At 35.6% G+C, this 21,970-nt stretch overlaps 1 protein-coding gene across 1 annotated transcript in view; it reads left to right on the top strand.

The window, feature by feature from the left end:
• Positions 1 to 21,970, top strand: part of UGGT2 (UDP-glucose glycoprotein glucosyltransferase 2) — a 194,381-nt gene that overhangs the window by 34,745 nt on the left and 137,666 nt on the right. Inside the window, exons 6-9 of the mRNA XM_012647354.1 lie at positions 10,948 to 11,044; positions 12,563 to 12,635; positions 15,534 to 15,634; positions 21,518 to 21,617. Coding sequence (XP_012502808.1) covers positions 10,948 to 11,044; positions 12,563 to 12,635; positions 15,534 to 15,634; positions 21,518 to 21,617 — 371 coding nt within the window. The remainder of the gene's footprint in view (positions 1 to 10,947; positions 11,045 to 12,562; positions 12,636 to 15,533; positions 15,635 to 21,517; positions 21,618 to 21,970) is intronic.

Genomic DNA, 21,970 nt, shown 5'->3' with positions numbered 1-21,970 from the left:
TTATATCATCAGCAAAGAGTGATAGTTTGACCACCCCTTTCCCCATTTGGATGCCCTTTGTTTCCTTCTCTTGCCTGATTGCTCCGGCTAGGACATATGGCACTGCGTTGAATAGAAGGGATGACAGTGGGCATCCTTGTCTTGTTCCAGCTTTGAGTGGGAATGCTTTCAACTTTTCCCCATTCAGTATGATGTTGGTTGTGGGTTTGTCACATACGGCTTTTATCATTTTGAGATACATTCCTTCTATGCCTACTTTGTTAAGAGTTTTTATCATAAAAGTGTGCTGAATTTTGCTGAATGCTTTTTCTGCATCTGTTGAGATGATCATATGATCTTTGCTTTTGCTTCTGTTTAGATGGCGAATCAGATATATGGATTTACATGTGTTGAATGATCCTTACATCCCTGGGATGAAGTCCACTTGGTCATGGTGGATTATATTTTTGATGTGCTGCTAAATTCAGTTTGGTAGAATTTTATTAAGAATTTTTGCATCTCTGTTCATAAAGGTCTGTAGTTTTCTTTATTTGTTGTGTCCTTTTCTGCCTTTGGTATCAAGGTGGTACTGGCTTCATAGAATGACTTGGGATTCCTTCCTTCTGTATGTTATGATATAATTTCTGCAGTATGAGTACCAATTTTTCTTTTAAGTCTGATAAAATTTGGCTGTGAAACCATCTGGTCTTGGACTTTTTTTTGTTGGGAGATTTTTTATTACTGCTTCAGTTTCATTGCTTGTAATTGGTCTGTTCAGTCAGGAGTTCTATTTCGTCCTGACTGAGCCTTGGGAGGTTGTGTGTTTCCAGGAATTTGTCCGTTTCCTCAACGTTTTTGAGTTCCTGTGCCTAGAGATTTTTATAGTATTCACAGATGTATTTTGTATTTCCGTGGTTATCAGTTGTGATATCTCTTTTTTTCCTTTCTGATTGAGCTTATTTGTTTTTTTTTTCTGTTTCTGGTCAATCTAGTGAGAGGTCTAGCAATTTGATCTTTTCAAAGAACCAACTTTTTGTTTCATTAATCTTCTGTATTATTTTTTTGTTTTTTATTTCATTTAGTTCTGCTCTGACCTTAGTTATTTGTTTTCTTCTGCTGCATTCGGGTTTGGTTTCCTCTTCATTTATAGTTCTTGAGGTGATTCAGTAGATTGTTGATTTGTGATCTTTCTGTCTATTTTGATGTAGGCATTTAAGGCTATGAATTTTCCCCTTAGGAACGCTTTTTCTGAATCCCACAGGTTTTGATAGCTTGTGTCTCTTTTGTCATTTAGTTCAAGGAGTCTTTTAGTTTGTATCTTAATTTCCTCCTAGACCTAATACTTTTCAGCAGTAAGTTGCTTAATTTTCATGACTTTGTGTAGACTTGAGTGTTTCCATTGGAGTTGATTTCTAATTTTATTCCACTATGGTATGAGAAGATACTTGGTATAGTTTCTGGTTTTTTTTTTTTTTTTTGACACATGTTTTGTGGCCTTTGATGTGATCGATCTTGAGAATGTTCCATTTGCTGATGAGAAGAATGTATGTTCAGTAGTGTTTGGGTAGAATATTCTATAAATGTTTAGGCCCATTTGCTTTAGAGTCCTCTTTAAGTCCAGTGTTTCTTCATTTACTTTCTGCTTGGGGGATCTTTCTGGTTTTTCAGTGGGGTGTCGAAATCCCTGGCAATCACAATACTGCTGTTTACATTTTGTTTGGATGTAGTAGGGTTTGCTTTATGAATCTGTGTGTACCTGTGTTAGGTATATAAATATTTAGGATTGTTATTAATATTTCATGTTGATGAATTGCTCCCTTTACCATTATTCCATTACCATCTTTGTCTTTCTTTACTATTGTTGATTTAAAGTCTATGTTATCTGATATGAGAATGACTACACCTGCTTTCTTTTGATTGCCATTTGCATGGAATATTTTTTTCCATTCCTTCACCTTGAGTCTGAATGAGTCATTATCAGTTAGATGTGTTTCCTGGAGATAGCAGATAAATGGCTGTATTTTTTCTTATCCATTCAGCTAGTCTATGTCTCTTGAGTGGGGAATTCAAGCCGTTCATGTTTATTGAAAGAATTGGTAAGTGGGATGCATTTCTGTTCGTCTTATTGGGTAGAACCTTATTTCTTTGTTTTACCTCTTGAGCCATTATTTTATAGGGCTCTGAGTTTGAGCTTTTGGATGATTTTACACTGGTGGGTTTCCATTGTGCTGATAGATGTATAATGCGTATCTGAGTACTTCCTGCAGGGCAGGTCTGGTCTCAACAAATTCCCTCAGCGTTTACTTATCTGAAAACGTCTTTGTTTCTCCTTCATATAAGAAACTGAATTTTGCAGGATACAAAATTCTAGGCTTGCCATTATTCTGTTTAAGAAGACTGACGATGGGACTCCAATCCCTTCTGGCTTGTAAGGTCTCAGTTGAGACGTCTTCAGTTAGCCTGATGGGTTTTCCTTTGTAAGTCACCTGATGTTTTCGCCTTACAGCTCACAGGAGTTCCTCCTGCCTGTTAACTTTGGCTAATCTGATGACTGTGTGTGTTGGTGATTGCCTCTTCATGATGAATCTCCTGGGTATTTGTTGAGCTTCTTGTGCCTGGATATCTAAATTTCTAGCAAAACCAGGGAATTTTCCTCACTTATTCCCTCATATAGGTTTTTTTTTTTTTTTTTTTTTTTTTTTTTTTAACCCTTGTCTGTTTTCTTCTTCACCCTCAGGGATGCCTGTAATTCTTATGTTGGGCCTCTTTACATAATCTCGCATTTCTTGTAGCCTTTTTCCTTCTTCTTAATTCTCTGTTCTTTATCTTTGACGTTGTTTAATTTGAAGGTATTATCTTCAAACTCTGAGATTCTTTCTTTTGCCTGATCTAGGCTATTCTTAAGACTTTCTAGTGTGTTTTGTATTTCTTTGAATAAATTTTTCATTTCCGGAATTTCTATTTGATTTTTTTTAGTAACTTGATTTCTTTAGTGAATTTTCATTCATTTCCTTAATTTTTTTGTGGTTTCTTTGTGTTGGTTTTCCATTTTCTTTTGTATTTCATTGAGCTTACTTATAATTCATATTTGGAATTCTTTATCTGTCATTTCAACAATCTGATTTTGATTGGTATTTATTGCTAGAGAGCTGATGTTTTATTTTTGGGGTGATCTTTCACTCTGATACTTCATACTTACAAAGTTCTTTTGCTAATTTCTTCTCATCTTGTTTTTGGATTTTCTTTTGTTTAGATAGGGCTTTTCCCCTTCCCTCACTTGTACAGGTGAGTTTGTAGCATATGTTTCATAAAAATGTTTGGCTTTGGATGTGGGTTCTTTCATGGTGACCTAGGTTCTGGATAGATGTCTTGGTTCTAGATATCCTTGGTGTGGTGGTTTTCTCAGTTGCTAGTTGTTTATAGGCTGTAGGAGTAGTGAGTTATGTGAGTGGGCAGACTCCCTGTCTCTCCTCAGTGAGGGAGGATGGAGGTCTTTGAAATCCTTTCTCTTTTTCAGCCCTGTGATCTTCTTAATGATGTGAATTGTAATGGTATGCCCACTTTAATCTCTGAGCCAGTAGGTGCTGCTTGTGGGTGAGAATCAACTACACCCTGTATGATTGAGTCAGTAAATGCTGTGAAGAGTATGCAAATTGACCTCCATGTCAGTAGGTGGTGCTTGCTGGAAGGAACAAGATGCAGTGTCATTTTTGTGTCCTGTAACTAACTCTAGTCTCTCAGGAGAAGCACTCAAGGGCCCCAGGTGGTGGGTGGGGCCCCGGAACTTCAGGTGAGTCCTTATTCTCCACCACAGCAGAGGTGGGGAGCAAGGCTAGGCAGGGGTGGGTTGGGTGAGCTTTCCCTTAGGCTCCTCAAAAGCTGGCCAGGTATCTTTCAGCAAGGGTCAAGGGTCTGCTCCCAGCTTCTGGGGCAAGGCTGCCAGGGAGAGGCTGAAGTGGCCTTATCTAACCAGAAAGTCTGCTTATGGAGGCAGGGCCATCTGAGATTCACGGTCTGGCTGTCTGGAGTGGGCCTCGCTCTTCACCCTTCCCTGCTCCATGATTTCCTGTTGGCATTTGCCAGTAGGCAGGAGCCCAAGGCAGCTGAGCTCCCCCACGACTGTGATGCGAGCCAGGAGATTCCATGCCCACAATCCCGGTCTGAGCTGACAGCGTGGCCCTCCTCTGGGGGCAGCTGTGCCCCGTAAGCACGCTATAGCTAGGACCTACACTGCACACTCCCCTGATCTGCCCATGTGGGTTCCCTTACCTTCCAAGACTAATGTACAAATCTCCCCTCCATGCTCCTGAGCAATGCAATTGAGACCTGGGGTTATGGGACCTTCCCTGTGGGCTCATCCCCAGGTCCCCAAAGATCAGTCCCTGACCATGCCAGGGAGAAGCATGCTGGTCCTGAGTTGTCCACGTGGTGCTTAAGCAGGTTCAATGTCCCTCCGCCTCGGGGGTGGGGGGTGCCATGCTCTGATGGAGTTGCTGGGCAGGCAGCACCAGGGAGGGCCAGCAGATAGGGAGCTCACAGTCCAAGCACCCCTCTGTCTCTGCAGGACTCCAAGAGGAAAAGTCTGAGCCCCACCCTCAGTGGAAGCGTCAGTGTTGTAGCTCAGTTGTCTCTCTTGGCAGCTGCAGGTGGGACAAGGGAAGGGGAGAAAAAGAGTCTGGATGGAGGAAAGCTAGCACTCTGGTTGTGTCTGTCCTTCATTCCTGGAGGCCACCTGCCCAGAATGTCCACACACTGGAGTCACACAGATTACCGGGGACCGACTGGACCCCTGTGACTCCTGCAGTCTGGGCTGGAGTTGAGGAATGTCTGTGTGGGAATGAGCAAGACAAAACCTGAGGAGTTGAAGCTCCGTGGGGAGGAAAAAGGTGCACGGTGGGCAGAGAAGCAGTATGGCACCTGCAATGCCATCTTGGGTCTGTGGAGATGGGAGGTGCCACAGGGAGGTGCGAGTCTGGTGCCCTGTCCACAAGAAGCTCCCAGCTCACTGGTGGCAGCAGCTTCTGGGCTTGTGTGTGCAGAAAGTCTTTCCAGTAGCTTGGGAGTCCACAGACTGTCAGAGATGTGAGGGAGGGTGAAACAAAGCATTCCACCTACCCTTATCACTGGACCTACCCTTATCACTTTCATGTGTTGATCTGTGCTGATAACCTTGCTCCTTCCTGTTCTTCTCCACTTCTTCCCATGGAGTCTCCTGAAGGTTCTGGCACCCTTCTCTCAGACCCATACCCGATCTCTGTTTGTTTGTTTGTTTCTCTTTCACCTAAAATGTCTCATTTTTACTGAGGTACTCTGGCAGCTAGTGTCTCTGGTCAGCCATCTTGCCTTCCTCAAGACATTCACATTTAATGTGATTTGATATTGTTGTTTTAAAAATATGTCACTTAGCTGTCTGTGTTTGTTCCATTCGTGCCTTGTTTCTCTGTAATGAGTCTTTCTCTGGTTGTCTATAATATTCTCTTTGTCTTTGGTTTCCAGAGTTTGAATATGAGATTCCTGGGAATTTAGCCTGATAGATGTTCTCTGAGTTTTTTGGATGTGTGGTTGGGTAGCTTTCACTGGTTTGGGACCAGTATTTTTCCCTGCTCCTTGCCACCCCCACTTCTGTTCTCTTTTTCTTCTCCTTCTAGGATTCTGATTATGTCTACATTAGAACATCAGATCTTGTCCCACAGATCCTGAGTGTTCCATTCTGGTTTTGTTGTTTTTGTTTTTTCTTTGTTTCTTTTTTTTCTTCACTGTTTTTTCTCTTTGAATTCAATTTGGATAATTTCTGTTGACTTGCCTTCAAGTTCACTGATTCTTTGGTCTGTCGAGTTTACTTATGAGTCCATTGAAGGTATTTTTTATTTCTATTACTATTCTTTTTATTTCTACCATTGCTGTTTGGCTCTGTCTTATATTTAATAGCTTGCATTTATGTGCTAAATTTGCTTCTCTGACCATATATATTGTCTAGCTTTTTCATTAGAGCCTTGTACATATTAATTATAGTTATTTTTAATTCCCTGCTGATAGTTCTAACATATTTTGTATATCTTATTTTGGTACTGTTGATTGTTTTGTCTCTTCAGACTTTTTTTTTTCCCTAGTCCATTTGGATACCTTGTGATTTTTTGTTATTTTTGAGGCAAGAAAGGGAGGCAAATAATTTCTTAGTGCTGATTGAAGCTACCTTATAACTTCTCAAAGTAGTAATACATGATCGTAGAAGGATAAAAAAACATGTTACCAGTATTTGTGAGCAAGGTAGGCATTCTTTGAATTAGAATTTGTGAGGAATAATCTGTCATCCCTTTCTTTCTCCTTCCTTGCACATTCATTGTATGCTGTGTCTGTTTCTGAATTGCTACGTAACAAATCTTTCCAAAATTGAGTGGTTTGAGGTGGTAACGACTTCTTATTTCTATTGTTCTGTGAGTTGGAAGTCTGGGCGTTTCTTCTTCTGGTCTCATTCATTCAGTAGTGGCCATGTAATATTAGATTAGAGGTTGAGCATTCAAGTTATTCTCACATAGTTGTATGGCAGTCAGTTGTGTCTAGTGGCTGGAGTTCCTTGCTTCTCTTCCACATGACCTCTCATCTTCTAGTTGTTTAGACTGTGATTCTTCACATCAGAGTGGCTTAGGGTACCAAAAAAGAAAGAGTAGAAGTTGCAATGTTTCTTAAGTCCTAGGCCCGAGAACTCATACAGTGACACTTCTCCCATATTGTAACAAGCAAAGCAAGTCACCAGGGCAGTCAGATTCAAAAGAATGAAGACGAAATAGACTTAGTTTTTTGGTAGGAACTGGCAAGGTCACATTGGAAAGGGGTTTGAGCATGGATAGGAGTTACTCATTTATGGTCATTATTATAATGATCTTTCACAAATACCTATGGTCCTGCACTAAGTGCTGGTGATAGAAGATAAATAGCTTATTTCAGTGTCTTAATTTTGTTTTCTATATTTCAATAATTTGTAATGCAGTTTCACTGCACTAATATCAATCCTAGGGGAGGACCCTAATCACTTTGTCATGCACCATGCACTGATATCAATCCATGCACCAGTATCAATCCACTTGCATGAGTCTGGTGGACAGAATGCTCACATAACAAGTTAAGCAAACTACTATTACTCAAAGATAGGCAGCAAGGGATAATAGAAGCCTAGGATTCATAATGAGCTGTTCCCCTGAGGCTCAGGAAAGCTGCCCAGGACAGATGGAGTTTCATGTGCGCGTGCTTCACATTGCACTGCAGCTGAGGGACCCTGAAAGCATGCTCTACCCTGGGTTTTATACCTGGGACAACTTGACAAGCTGAGTAAAAGCATTACAGGACATCAGGACATCCTATTCTAAGAGGGGTGGAACAGAGCCCAGCTGGTCTGGCTGTTTCCTCTTTATTTCAGGATGTTGCTTTCCTAGCACATCATTCCGTAGTTATTCTGAGAACTACGAGTAAGAAGCGGGGAAGAGCTGGATTGCCAAGGTTTTCTGGGGACTTGTCCTACAATAACATCATATAATTTTTTTCCCCCGGTATTCTTCGCCATTCTCAATTTAATTGTTCACTGATAATTTTGAATGAGTTATTGCTATTTAGTAGAAGTGGGAAAATCTTAATAAATATCCTTAAGTGTGTTGACATGAAGATATTTGCATAATCCACATAAAGGTTATATAGAGAAAATTATGGATGTGTTGGGTGTGTGTATAATTGTAAATAATTATATATTTTATTTAAGTCATTAATTCCATATTTGAATGTCTCTGTGCCATGTACTGTTCATATAACAGTGAATGAGATAGAAACAATCCTTATTCTCAGAGAACTTCAATTTTAGTGGCAGAAGATATAAAACAAATAAATACATTTATATTAGGTGGTGATAAAAGTGTTTTAAGAAAAACATGAAAGAAAAAAAGAATCAAGAGTCATGAGGCTAGACTGTACATGCAGAACATTTTATATAGTCTAATTCTCTTATACCAGTAATTCTCAATCTTTTTTCCAACTGAGTCTTCCAGAAGGAAAAATACATTCCTATCTATAACAGTGGTACCATAAGGCTATGATTCTCTTACGAGTGGGGCAGAGATGAGAGGCACATCAGAATATGGGAATGGGAGTGGGAGATACAAGTAAAGTTGAGCCTTGAACAACGTGGGGGTTAAGGGTGCCAACCTTCTACGTAGTCAAAAATACACTTGTAACTTTTTTTTTTTTTTTGGAGACAGGTTCTTGCTCTGTCACCCAGGCTGGAATGCAATGGCCCCATCATAGGTCACTGCAACCTCAAACTCCTGGGCTCAAGCGATCCTCCTGTCTCAGCCTCCCAGGTAGCTGGGACTACAGGCATGTACTACCATGCCCAGCTAATTTTTCTATTTTTTTGTAGAGATGAGGTCTCGCTCTTGCTCAGGCTGGTCTAGAACTCTTGGCCTCAAGCAATCCTCCAGCCTCGGCCTCTCAGAGTGCAAGGGTTACAGGCATGAGCCACTGCCTATGTATAACTTTTGATTCCCCCGAAACTTAACTACTAATAGCCTACTGTTGACCAGAAGCCTTACCAATAATCAGTCAATTAACATATTTCATTTATGTATTATATGCTATATTCTTACAATAAAGTAAGCTAGAGAAAAAACGTTATTAAAATCATAAGGAAGAGAAAATACATTTACTGTTCATTAAGTGGAAGTGGGTCATCATAAAGGACTTCATTCTCATCATCTTCATATTAAATAGGCTGATGAGGAAGGGGAAGGATTGATCTTGCTGACTCAGGGTAGCAGAAGTGGAAGAAAATCCATATTTAAGTGGACCTGTACAGTTCAAACTCCTGTTGTTCAAGGGTCAATTGTATGTTCATCTTATTAAATGTACCCCCAAGTGATTCTCTAGGGAGGTATGCCCATGTATTGAGAATCTGTCCCAAGTTATTCTTCGGAGAATGTGACCATTAAATATACTTTTGTGAAATCGTATCAACCAACTATCTGGGCACTTAGTAGCTTCAAATTATAGCCTTTTATTTAATGAATAACATCTTACGAGTTCAAAGTAGTTATAATGTAAATGTAGTCAACATATAATTCTAATAAAAATACTTATTTATGCTACCTTTTGAACTAATACTTATTTATGCTACTAAGACTTATTTATGCTACCTTTTGAACGTATGCCTTTTTGTTGAATTAAAAAATATAAAAGTGAAGGTTTTTTTTATCAGTTGATTTGGCTTATGAGCATTTTGGTTTGCAAATCCAAACTTAACTACAATTCAAATTTTATATTAATATATTTTTGAATGGGAAACGTACATATGAATTTTATAAACATTTTTCTTTCAGTACTGAGGAGTTAATAACTCCAGAACTGATAATGGAAATTGGTCATATGAAATTGCATTTCTTTTGTGAACTGTAACAAGATATGTGGCCTTATAGCTTTGATTTGCTTCACCAACAACTGTCTGTCTTCTGAGTGGATATTCAGGATGTATTTTTAAATTGAGCTGTATGAAATTAAAAACTCTAAAAGATTTTCAAGTTTGTCACATTACTATAATTAGAAATAACCCAGTTTCCACATGCTATCTTTCATTATACCATGTGCCTGAGAAACTAGTAAATTAAATTTTAGTGTGGGCAGCAATGGTAAATCTTGTCTACATATCTGAAGCTAATTCTTACTATTCTTATTTGGAAATAGAACAGAGCAAGGAATAGTCAGCCTTGTATAGGTATTTTTAAGGCTGGGGTAAAAGTTTAGAGAGGAGAGAAGAGAATAAAAAGAATAATGGCACTGCTATGGTTCTCCTTCCCTCCAGTCTCTATCCTTTCCTCTGTCGTGTTTAGGACTGCAGAGCTGCCCCTGTGTACACCTGAATTAAGCAAAGACTCATAGCATCTTCCAGGGAATTTGCTGAGCACTAGGTTAAACTGGTTTCCTAACCCCTGAAATAATATGCCAAATGATAATTGTTGCAGTACAACTGACAAGAATTTCAGTCTGGAAGCTGGAAAGAACCTTAGACATTTTCTAAAATATTATATAAGCCAGGTGCAGTGGTGCATGTCTGTAGTCCCAGTTACTCAGGAGGCTGAGGCAGGGGGATCACTTGAGCCCAGTAGTTTGAGGCTACAGTGCACTATGATCACACCTGTGAATAGCGCTCCAGCCTGGGCAACGTAACGAGACTCCATCTCTGAAAAAAAAAATATATATATATGTATATTCTTCCAGGTTGCTTCCTTTTGAATAAAATATGGTGACTTCTCTTGCTTGATGAGGTAATCCCTGGAAGTACATTTTGTATTTACCTTTTTAGGTTCCTAAATTCTGATCATAAATATTTCAGACAACTCAGTCAATGGTAGCTCCTCATTGCAAGAACAGATATTAATTTTTGGCATTTGATTTATTTTAATCATTGAGAAACACGAAAAATTTAATCAGATTTTTCAGGGCACCGAGTTTTTTGGTTACTTTTTCCCCTACTTGGCAGTATTTGCTTTTGGCAACATTCTAGTTGTCCTATATCTGGACAACTAGCAAATGATAGCAAATCTTGTGGAAGTCCCCAAAAGGAGTACAGTTTTATTGAAATTTACCTGTAATGGATCCTCTGTTAATTAACTGATGGAAAACATGAGAAAAGTTATCATGGTATAACAGAAAAAGATCAAATATTTTTTCATTTTCATTGTAAAAGTATAATTAAAGTAGTAGGGTTATGACAAAGTTTTTAGAAAGTAAAGAATTAGTCATCAACCAAATACTGGTTCCTTGATAGACTATGCAGAGAAATAAGAAATGCCCCCCAAATATTTCACAGTGATTAAAAACCTTTAATATTAGTGATTTTTCCTAATGTCCTAATACCCTGTTGTACTGAATTTAAAATAAGATGTTTGACTAAGTATTTTCTCTTTTTATAAAATAAATGTGTTTGAACAGAAACCAAGCTCACGGAAAATGTACTTATCTGGGTATGGTGTGGAGCTAGCGATTAAGAGTACAGAATACAAAGCACTGGATGATACACAAGTTAAAAGTAAGTTTTCTATCTTAGTACTTGAGTAGAATGAAAAGTTGGAAGCTTACATACTTTTGTTTTTAAACAATTAATGATTATAATCCTACATGTGTTCATGTGAGGGTGGAGATGGGGTGGGCCTGTTCTTCCTTAGTTTGGAATTTAAATTTAAGCTGAAAGAAATGTATTTAATATTATTGTTTTCTCAAAACTTCTTTAAAAATAGGAAATGGTTTCAGCCATAAAAAAGAATGAAATCCTGTCATTTGCAACTACGTGGATGGAACTGAAGGCCATTATGTTGAGTGAAATAAGCCAGGCACAGAAAGACAAGTATCACATGTTCTTACTCATATGAGGAAGCTAAAAATTAAAACAGTTGAACTCACGAAGAGAGTGGAATCATAGTTACCAGAGGCGGGAAGGGTAGCAGGGAGTGAGGAATAAAGTGGGGATAATGGTTACAAAAACTATTTATTTATCTAAAATAAATAAGGTCTAGTATTTGATAGCACAACAGAGTGATTGTAGTCAACAATAATTTATTGTATATTTAGAAATAATTATAAGAGTGGAATTAGAATGTTCCTAACACAAAGAAATGATAAATGCTTCAGGTGATGGATACCCCAGTTACCCTGACTTGATCATTACACATTGAATGTATCAAAACATCACATATACCGCATAAATATGCTCACTGCTATTATGTACCCATAATCATTAAAAACAAAAAGTAGTTTTTTGTTTTTCATTCAATTTTTAATTTTGTTCAAGAACAAAATTGTTTTTTTTAAATCCTATCACCCTAACTTCATTAAAAATAAATATTTGCCCAATTAATGAATAAAGGAACGAACAGGAGAAAAAGGAAGACTAGATCAAAGCACCCAGGATTTTTACTTGTAGTCTTAGGGATCCAGAGCTTCAAAAGAGTAAGAAGGGGGAAGCATACTTGCTGAGTTCTGATATACTCTAATAGGGAGCAACCCCATGCTGTGAGAGGTCACAGTTCTTATAATCCCAAATCACCCTTCGCATATTCTGCTTACTGCACTATATATTATAATTACTGGTAAGTAACAGAGAAAGGAAATGACTATAAAATATTAAATCTTTATTCTTTGAGGCTGGGAGTTTTGGTGTCTTTCTAAAGATTCCCTGATTAAAGGTATTGGAAATACACAAGAACTCATTATTTGTTAGGGTTTAGATTTGCTGCCTGACTTAAAAGCTAAACCCAGCATTTGTTGTAAGCCCTTTGGCTTATTATTTCTGGTTATAAAATAGAATTTAACTGTGAAATCATCTATAAAGCATTTATTATGGTGGTTAAATATTTACTAATCAATCCAAGCCCACTTAAAAAGGGCTCAGGAATGCAAGCCTGTACACATGCACGTACATGTATTAAAATGAAGTAAAACAAATGGAATTTCATTTCATTTTGAGTTCTTCTAATTTTCGATTACATGTTCTCTTCTTCCTAGTCTGAAAATATTTTTGTTTTATTTTGTTTTTGTTTCCAAAATATAGCTGTGATGAATACTACCGTAGAAGGTGAGACTGAAGCAAATGAAGTTCAAGGATTTCTCTTTGGAAAACTAAAGTAAGTCTGAATTGAAATGAAATTGGTATTACTATACCATTTTGTTTTTAAAGAAATGAATTTGATATGCTGTTTTGCCATATGTTTCACCTTTTTTTATATATATAAAATTGTTTTTATTTATTACAAAAGTAACACATCTAATGTCAAAGAACTAAGAAAAACGAAAAAGCACAAAATTGGAAAACAACCACCACTAATTTCACAATTGAGAGATAACCATTGCTCTCATAATGTTTTTGGTATACAGTGTCTTTGCAGTCTCTGCATATTTTTATAGCAACAAATGCGTACACAGCATGTTGTTTTGCACAGTGAAACCATATCGTCAACTGCTTTTTTTCACGTCCTGTGGAATATTTCATCATTTACTGAAACAGTCCCATAGAATGGGACTTTAAATTATTTCTCTACTTTTTCATTGAGTTTTTTTGTGTACCAATTTGTATGCATCTCAGATTTTCCTTAGTGCAAATTGCAGAAAAAAACTGATAAATCAAGGTATATGTACTTCTTGAAATTTTTGATACTTCTAAATTTCCCTCATAAAATTGTACTAATATGTACACTCACCACAGTATGTGAATGTATCCATTTACCAGAACTTTATTAACCACTGATACTATTTTTAAAATTTTTGTCAGTTTAATAGGTGAAATAGTATTTCTTTTTTTTTTTTTTCCATTGGTTAACATATTTTATTTAACCGTGTGATTACAAAATAGTACAACTGGCATAAACAGGTAAGTATTTCTTTTTCTTTTAAATTTTGCATTTATTTCACTGGACTGAACTATTGGTAATTTATATTCAAGAACAGTTAACTATTGGCAGTTTATTATTCCAAGGATTAACTTTTTTTTCATGTTTATTGGCCTTTGAATTTCATCTTGGGTAAATTGCTTATTCCTAACCTGTGCTCATTTTTCATTTTTTTCTTGAAAAGAAGGGAAAGTATTTATTTTCCTAAATTTCTGTGCCTCATTGCCATTTTGTATACGTGAATAAGTAGTCTTTCAAATATTAAAGTTGTTACCCCTTTTTTTCCTGCTGTGCTGATTGAGGACAAGAAATAGGATGGTGAGTGCTCTCTGAATGCTCATAAAGGGGGATGGCTGTAATGTGCACTTTCCCTTATTTATAAGAAGGGAAAGTTTGTGATTCCTTTTTGCAGGCAAGATTAATTAAAATTAAGGAATATTTTTATTAACACCTCTAGTTCTTTTTCAGTATTACAATTATTTATGGAGGACTCTAAAGTTGGTTTTCCTGGTGATGAGTAGATGACTATATAGAACAAGGGAAACATTTTTGGAGATTATACTAATTTATGCAGATAACTGAGTTATATTTTTGAAGTATATTGGCCAGTATACTTTAGTGGCCTTAAAAAGTTAATACATCTTCCAGAAGGGATTTATTCTAAGTAAGAGGTATTTATTCAGTAGCTAACAATACATTTTTATCCCACTTTCAGCTGTATCTCAACATCTTGTAATTCATATGTCTTTTCTCTTTTAAATGTAACTTTTTATAAGAATAAATTGCATATCGTCCAAAAATCCCTTGGAACTCTGGGCTGTTCATTTTTTAAAAGAGGTAACACTCAAAGTTAGTTCTTTCACAGTGACTTAATTCATTGCTCATGTCAAAGTAAAAATTCTTTGCTTTAAGGTATTGTATGAATAATATATATGTTGCCAAATTATGTAAAAAATTTTAGTGGTGAAAATTATTAAGATTATCATTAAATATGAAAAATAGTATAATATTTCTTATAAACTTATTATCCTGTAACTTAAAATATTGAAAAAGGAAGCGTCAGAGTGAACTTCTTTTAGGAAGAGATTCTGTTGTACTTTCACTATGAGAGCAATCTTAGCCTTGATTTGTTTTCAAAATATGGTCTCACATTGTAATAAACTTGCAAGTATTGACACTATAGGACATATTTATTTTAAAAGGTGAAAGATTTATATGATTTGAAGAGACATAATTTATACTATACTTCAGAGTATATTTTAAACTATATGATTATGCATTTCTGTATATGTGTTCTGTATATTTTTTATTTCACTTTTTAAAATCTTCATTTCTGTTAACTTTGAAAATACATGTTTTATAAGTTGTGCTGATAACTAGATAAATTTTTTTAAATCTGAAATGTCACTACATCTTGATTTCTTGAGTGATAGAGGAGAGAAGATCATGGTTTAGTTTATATGTATAATAAATGCCATTCTACTACATTATTATTTGGCTTTCTGTAAAAGATGTTTAGATATGTTTAACAATGGGCAAAATTATCTTACTGTGTTTTATAAGAATCAGAGTTGGAACTTTTCAGAAATAGAGTAAACTCTAAGATTGTATAAGAAGCATTTTTGTCTTTCCTTATAAAATACTTTTTAGTTTTAATTGTAAAAGAAATACTTGCAGTTTATAAAATGTTGAAAAGTATATAGCAAAAAACTTATTATTCTGCCTTCATCCATGCGTTCCTTACAGGTAATGTTAACAATTGAGAATATATCCCTCCAGATTTTGTTATGTTTTATATATTTTGAAAAGGAGGCTATTATATATATATCCCTCATTATTTTTAAGTTCTATGGATATGGCTGTATCACAATGCATTCCTTACAGGTAATGTTAACAATTGAGAATATATCCCTCCAGATTTTGTTATGTTTCATATATTTTGAAAAGGAGGCTATTATATATATATATCCCTCATTATTTTTAAGTTCTGTGGATATAGCTGTATCACAATTTATTATTATCTTGATGAACAATTAGTTTGTGTCTAATTATTTGGGAGGATTAATTTCAAAAATACACTGTATACTGACTTGTGGTAGATGATGATAATTAACATTATTTAATATTTTGATGCAGAGAAATGTATCCAGCTCTTATAGATAATCTGACAGCATTCCAAAAATACCTGATTGAGAGTAACAAAGAAATGATGCCTCTGAAAGTCTGGGAACTGCAAGGTATAGTATTTTGAGCTACTTTTATAAAGCATTTTGGTAACTGATCTCTGTTTTGTTAAATAAGCTTTTATATAGTGTGATATAGATTATTTTATAAACAATAATTATTAATGATGTGAATAATACAAATTATTATATAAGTTTGTGGGAACACATATTTAATTAAACAATCATCTGAGAAGTTATATTTTTATATTTGTAAGACTTAAACTTATATGAAGTGTAGATATTTGGCATTATCTAATCATTTAAAAATATACACTGATTTATCCTATATGTTAATCTCAAGTGTTAAATCACATTTCAGAGAATCTATAACATTGATTAAAAATCCTATTAGGTCAGGAAAAATTAGCACTACATCTTAGTTTTCTTCTTTTTTAAATTTAGATCTTGTTAGACCATTGAATGTTTCACTGATAAATTTTTAATGAAAACATCAAATGAGAGGACCTGCAGGTTTTACAAACTTAGAACAGCTTCTGTGCTAACATCCCTGCAAGCTGATATTTAGTGAACAAAATTTAGTTTGGATTGAACTAATTTTCCTTCGTTGTTATTTGTCATGATTTATTTGGTCATGAGGATATGTCATTTTTCTGCATAATCTATAACTTTTATCCCATCTCTTATCAGCCTTTTTAATGTAACAGCTTTATTGAGGTACAATTCAAATACTATTTAATTCACCCATTTAAATTCTACCATTCAATGGTTTTTAGTTTATTTTCAGAGTTCTGCCACTGTTACCACAGTCAATTTTAGAACGTTTTCATCAGCCCAAAAAGAAACTAGCACAACTCATTAGCAGTCACTCCCCAATTCCCCAGTTGTAGGCAACTGCCAATCTATGTTTTATTTTTAAAATAACAACTAAAAGGATATTTATCAAGAGACTCTTAATAGAATAACTTACATATAATATACAAATAATATTTTATATTTCATCTGGATTATAGTTTACAGGTCCTTTTATATAAATGATCTTATTGACCCTCACAGTAAGATTTTGAAGTAGATGAAGTTACCTCCCCCCCATTTTATAAACAAACAAGTGAAATTTAGTAGTTTGATGTGCCAGTTACTAAATAGCTAATAATAAAGGTTTGGGGTTCCAAGTTATGTTTCTTATACCTTGGTGCCATACGGTATCAAGGCGGACTTTGTATATACTTAACAGATTTTGAATATCACATTTTACAATTATAGCAGAATGTACAGGACTCAGTCTATTTAGGTTCTCTAATGTCTGCTGTACTTTACCTGCCTAATACAAATGTTCTGTCAATTAATCACTGTATCATTACTTAACAGAAAATCATTCAAGAGAATGAGATGTTTAAGAACATTGTTATGATAAATTCACTGTAAAGAATCTACTTCTTTGAACTGATAGAATCTGTTCTCCTGGACCACTCTGTTGTACAATTTCCTATTTACTATGCCTTTTGCCTCATCCAGACCTTATGCTGGCCCTCTTTCATTACACCATAGCCATTGTAGCTATTCTTCTGTTTAACATAATGATAACACTAACTGAGGCAGTAGGCTCAAATCCATTCTCAACAAGGATACTAGGATAATCTTTCTAAAATCAAAATCTAATTTTGTCCTTGTGTAAAGTCAGTCAGAATTTATCACTTATGACCCTGTTCAAATAATAGTCTTATATTAGTCAGAGTCCCCACAGGAAAATGTTGGCACACACAAACTAAGAAAGTTTAATAAAGGGACTGTTTACAAAGACATAGGCACAGTTGAGGGAAACCAACAAGGAATGGATTCTCCAATTCCAATATTAGCAACTAGAGGGAAACCTTTACCATCCCTAATTTTGAGGGAGCAAGGGGAGGAAGTGTTAACAAAACTTGGAGAGAGTGTGTGGAGAGGCATGCCTGACAGGGCAGTAGCCCCTGGTATGGGGACATGGCTCTCCCAGTGTGACCTAAGAAAAAGGGAGCTGGGTTGTAACTATCCAATCCTTACTTTTCTCTTACTTGCTGATTTCACATCAGTGGCTAGAACTGGCTGCATCTAACCAGACATTTGAGGTCAGAGAAGCAATTGATGCAGTACATATAGGTCAGCCTTTTGGGGCCCAGAGCAGGATAGAGTGGGATGGATCTGGAGGGCAAACAAAATATCCAGCTCAGTCCTCTTATCTGAGCCCAAAGCAAATACTTTGGGAGAGACTTGAATGTAAGAAAGAGTTGATTATCTGGCTAGCCAAGTCATTTGCATCAGTCCTTCTCACTAAAGGACTGATTTCATGTGCATTGATTAAAATTGTTAAATTCAGACTTCTTAGCATGGTTCGTGAAGCTCTTCTCTAATCTTTCATTTTCTTCTTCGGCTCATATACCATCACTCTCCTATATGAATCCTCTTGTCAGTTTGACAAATTATGCTTTCTCCGTAACTTTCCATAGGGCCTTTTCTCATTTGATTATTCATTAATTTACGCAACATATTTATTGAATACCTACTGTGTTTGACTTTCAGGATACAATGATGAGAAAACCTGATAAGTTCCATACCCTTTGCAGCCTAAATTCTAGTAGGTAAGATAGATAGTAAACAAAAAAAATAGTGAGTTAAATTATTATGAATTGTGTTCAGTGCTAGAAAGAAAATAAAAAGTACTGTGATAGAGGATATCATGGAAGCTAAATTAGGTAGGAGGTCAGGGAAGACCTCTCAGAGGAGATTCCTCCTGAATGGAAGCCTTCTCTTCCCTTAAGGGTTAACACATTTACATGCCCACACCTTCTCTGGGGCGAATTCCTTATCCATTAAGACTCAGTTCAAACATCTCCTTTTTATGGAAACTTCCTTAACGTTCTGTCAAGATTACAGCTTCTGTGTCTTTGCTACCGTAACATTTGTATTTATCCTTGTTATTATAGCATCTATCTAGCATAGCAATATAGGTAGATATTATTTGTTATAAAGGTTATTTTGAGGTTCTAACATAATGCTTCACACAGATTAAGAACCCAATAAATGATTCTTTATGAAGGAGGAAAGAAAAGTGGGGGTGGGGTGACATCATTAATGGGAATTCAGCTAGAAATCATGAGCTGGTAATTATAAGTAAAGCAATCTAGAGGTCTTAGCCAGAGCAGGGAGGAATAATTGTATTCAGCCAGATAGAAAAGAGCCTTAGGGTACAAAGAAGTTGGTTAAGACAGTAAGGAGCAAACACAGTTTAGATAAGTCACAAAACAATGAATAGGAGCCCAGGTAAAGAAAGGAAAAAAAAAATGGCTGGTAATCCCTATTGAGACCATTTTGATGACCTCTGGAATTTTATTTTAAACAGATTCCCCTGCTACATCCTTAAATATTCTTTTCATTAATGTAGAGTATAAACAAATATTTATAAGTTCCCTTGTATTTATACCCCCTCTAAAGATTACTTTCCCCCCATAAATTAAGTATGACTTTCCCTGAAACTCTTTCCCATGAGGATTAGTTATTCCTGTGTTCCCTACAAACCTAAGATCTGGTTGGAGTGAAGTTTATAGGGAGGCTTCTTGTCTGCCTCTTCCTTTCTGACACCTCTTCCATAACATTTCCATTCCTTCTGTGATTTCTTTGCCGTCCAACTATGCCATCCTCTATTATTCTCCTCACCATCACTTTTCATCTGCCAGGCTATTGTCTCACATCCATCCGGGAATCTATAACTCCAGCACCTCAAATCTGTCATCCGACAGTACTTCAGAATGCATGTGGGCTCCAGCCATACAAGTCATTAACCTTGGCTCCTTTCTAGAACCTTAACCTTAATCTGCATTTATTTCAGAATCCCCTTTACATGAGTATACTTTGGGCTTTATAATCAATAAAAACGTTTCCAGGTCTAAAATCTAAAACCTCCAGTACTTCAGCTTGAGAACAACTCTTAGACTTTTGGCTCACCCATTTCCTTACTCTCACTAATCTTTGTTCCAATCTATCGATTTCTTCTGGTTTCACTCCTTGTCCTAATTCAGTTTATATACCCAAATCCATAATTTTAGATGCCCTCTTTCCAATATCTCAATTCTCTATCTTAGATCCTTCTTTATGTCTCTATCTTAGCATTTATTTTTTCTTGTATTATAGTTGTTTTAAGCCTCTTTCAAATGTTCTCCAAGGGGCTCTTGCATAATTTAGAAAATTGTAAATGATGGAGTATTTTTGAAGTCTTAAAGCAGAGTATGCATAGTCAGCTTAGTTTTAATTGCCTCCCTAATATCTTTGTAAGATGTATTTGAATGGACTAGAAACAGGAAGTCTAGTTAGACATCAATGAAATAGTGTAATGAGAGATTGAACTATGACTGTAGTAGAAGACATAGAAAGGAAGGCTTGGATTGGTAGGTATTTAGGAATTGAAAAGGAGTTAAAGATGATTCTAACATTTCCATCTGTGAACCTGAGTTGAGAGAGTATAACCATGTAAGTGGGTTTGGGGGTTGAATACAGGGCCCAGAAATAATGAGACCAGTGTTTAAAAAGTGATTTAAAGTGATTGTGAGATATCCAGATGATTAGGTTGAGTGGTAAGGTGAATATACTGTCCGTATATTGAAAGGAGAGGATTTAAAAAGTCAAAAATCTTAGTACTAAGGGTACAGAATGACAAAATTGGTATACCAGGAAGAGTGCCCGGGTGTTCATCCACATGTAGAAAGTAGAACCCGTGAAGAAGACATGTTGGAATGATGAGAAATGGAGAACAAATTATAAAAGCTGAAGGAAATAGATTTTTAAGAAAGAGAAAATTATCAGTACTTTCTATTTGCAGGAAGTGATCCTGTTGCAAAAAGTTCCTGGTAAGATAAGAACTGAAAAATGTCTGTTGTGTTTGGCAATTAGGAGACATTAGTGAGCACTGATAGTATTTTTGCTGCAGTATTGGGGGCTGGAACCATATTGAGACAGATTGAGGACATTCCATTTGAAGTTAACTCAGCTAGTATGTGATAGAGCTAGAATTTGAAGCCTAATCTGTTAGACTCTACCATTGCATGGAAGACTACCCTAAGATCATCTTTTTAAGGTGGATTCTTCATTTCACACTGAGAACATGGGAACAACACTAGCTTTGTTATGCTAAACTGGGTATTTTACTAGTATTTGATAAACTAGGATTCCACCTCTAGTGAAATGCTAGAGAAACAACATGCTTCACTATTAGATAATGAAAGAATTCAGTTTTAAATCTTTTCTGACTTAACAAAGCAATGAGACTAAGGTTACTGCTTCTGACATATATGAGACTGAATACTGACTACAGTCAGCCATACACATTTTTCTTTCTATAGAACAGTTACTTCAGTTCTATAGAATATATAATATAATACTAAGTATAGGGCTTAATTTCAGCATAAAGGTAAAACAATGTTGAAAGAGAATGTGGATGTTTCTATTTACAGAGTTAAACATACTGGGTTTTTCTTAAAGTTCTTTTAAAATTGGCTTTTCAAAGATCTTTTTTTTCTTCTCTTTGGTATTCTTCTTATCAAAGCTTTTTGTTTCCTTTAAGTATAGAAAAAATAGCTTTTTAGCTATTTTTAGACTAAAAATAGTCAGTATTTCTTTTTGTGTTTCTCTCTTTTGAAATTATACTGTAATTTGGGGAAATCCAGTAATAGGCATTAAATGATAACTACTCATTCATAAAAATGTAAAGCTTTCTTTAATTGGATATAAGTGATAGCTTTCCATTTAAAACTTTTTCAAAATGCTGAATATAACAGTGTTAACCATGTTTATATATGAAAATGTGGGAAGAAGGATTGAGTCAACTATTTAAAGTACTTAGAAATGTCTAAGAACTTTATAGAGGTCTAACATTATTGATAATTGCCTAATGATATTTTTTCTTTCCAGATCTTAGTTATCAAGCAGCTTCTCAAATAATGTCCACTCCAGTTTATGATGCCATTAAATTAATGAAAGACATTTCACAGAACTTCCCCATTAAAGCCAGGTATATTACAGTTTATTAGTTTCATTGTAGCCAGAACTCTTTCTATTAAATTAATTGTATGAAAATAGCTGATTTAATTTAACATGAAGATGTCAATTAATTCTAGTATATATATCTTTTACAAAATTAGGGCCTCTCTTCATTGTATATGTTGGGTTTTTTTAATAGAACAAAATATTGGCTTGTGCGTGCATTTGTGTATGCACTATAAGATAGAACTCTTGAGTTAGAAGCAAATGGAAATTCTATAGAAAATTCTATAGAAATGTTTTAATCATACATAGTAATCTAAGAAAAAACTTATTTAAGCAATAAATAAGGGAATATTTTTTTTTTTCATTCCCTTCTGGAGA

The sequence above is a fragment of the Propithecus coquereli genome, unplaced genomic scaffold (genome assembly GCF_000956105.1).
Source record: "Propithecus coquereli isolate 6110/MARCELLA unplaced genomic scaffold, Pcoq_1.0 Scaffold262, whole genome shotgun sequence".
NCBI classification, from domain to species: Eukaryota; Metazoa; Chordata; class Mammalia; order Primates; family Indriidae; genus Propithecus; species Propithecus coquereli.
Note: the sequence above shows the minus strand (reverse complement) of the source record. Positions and strands in the feature narration are given on the sequence as shown.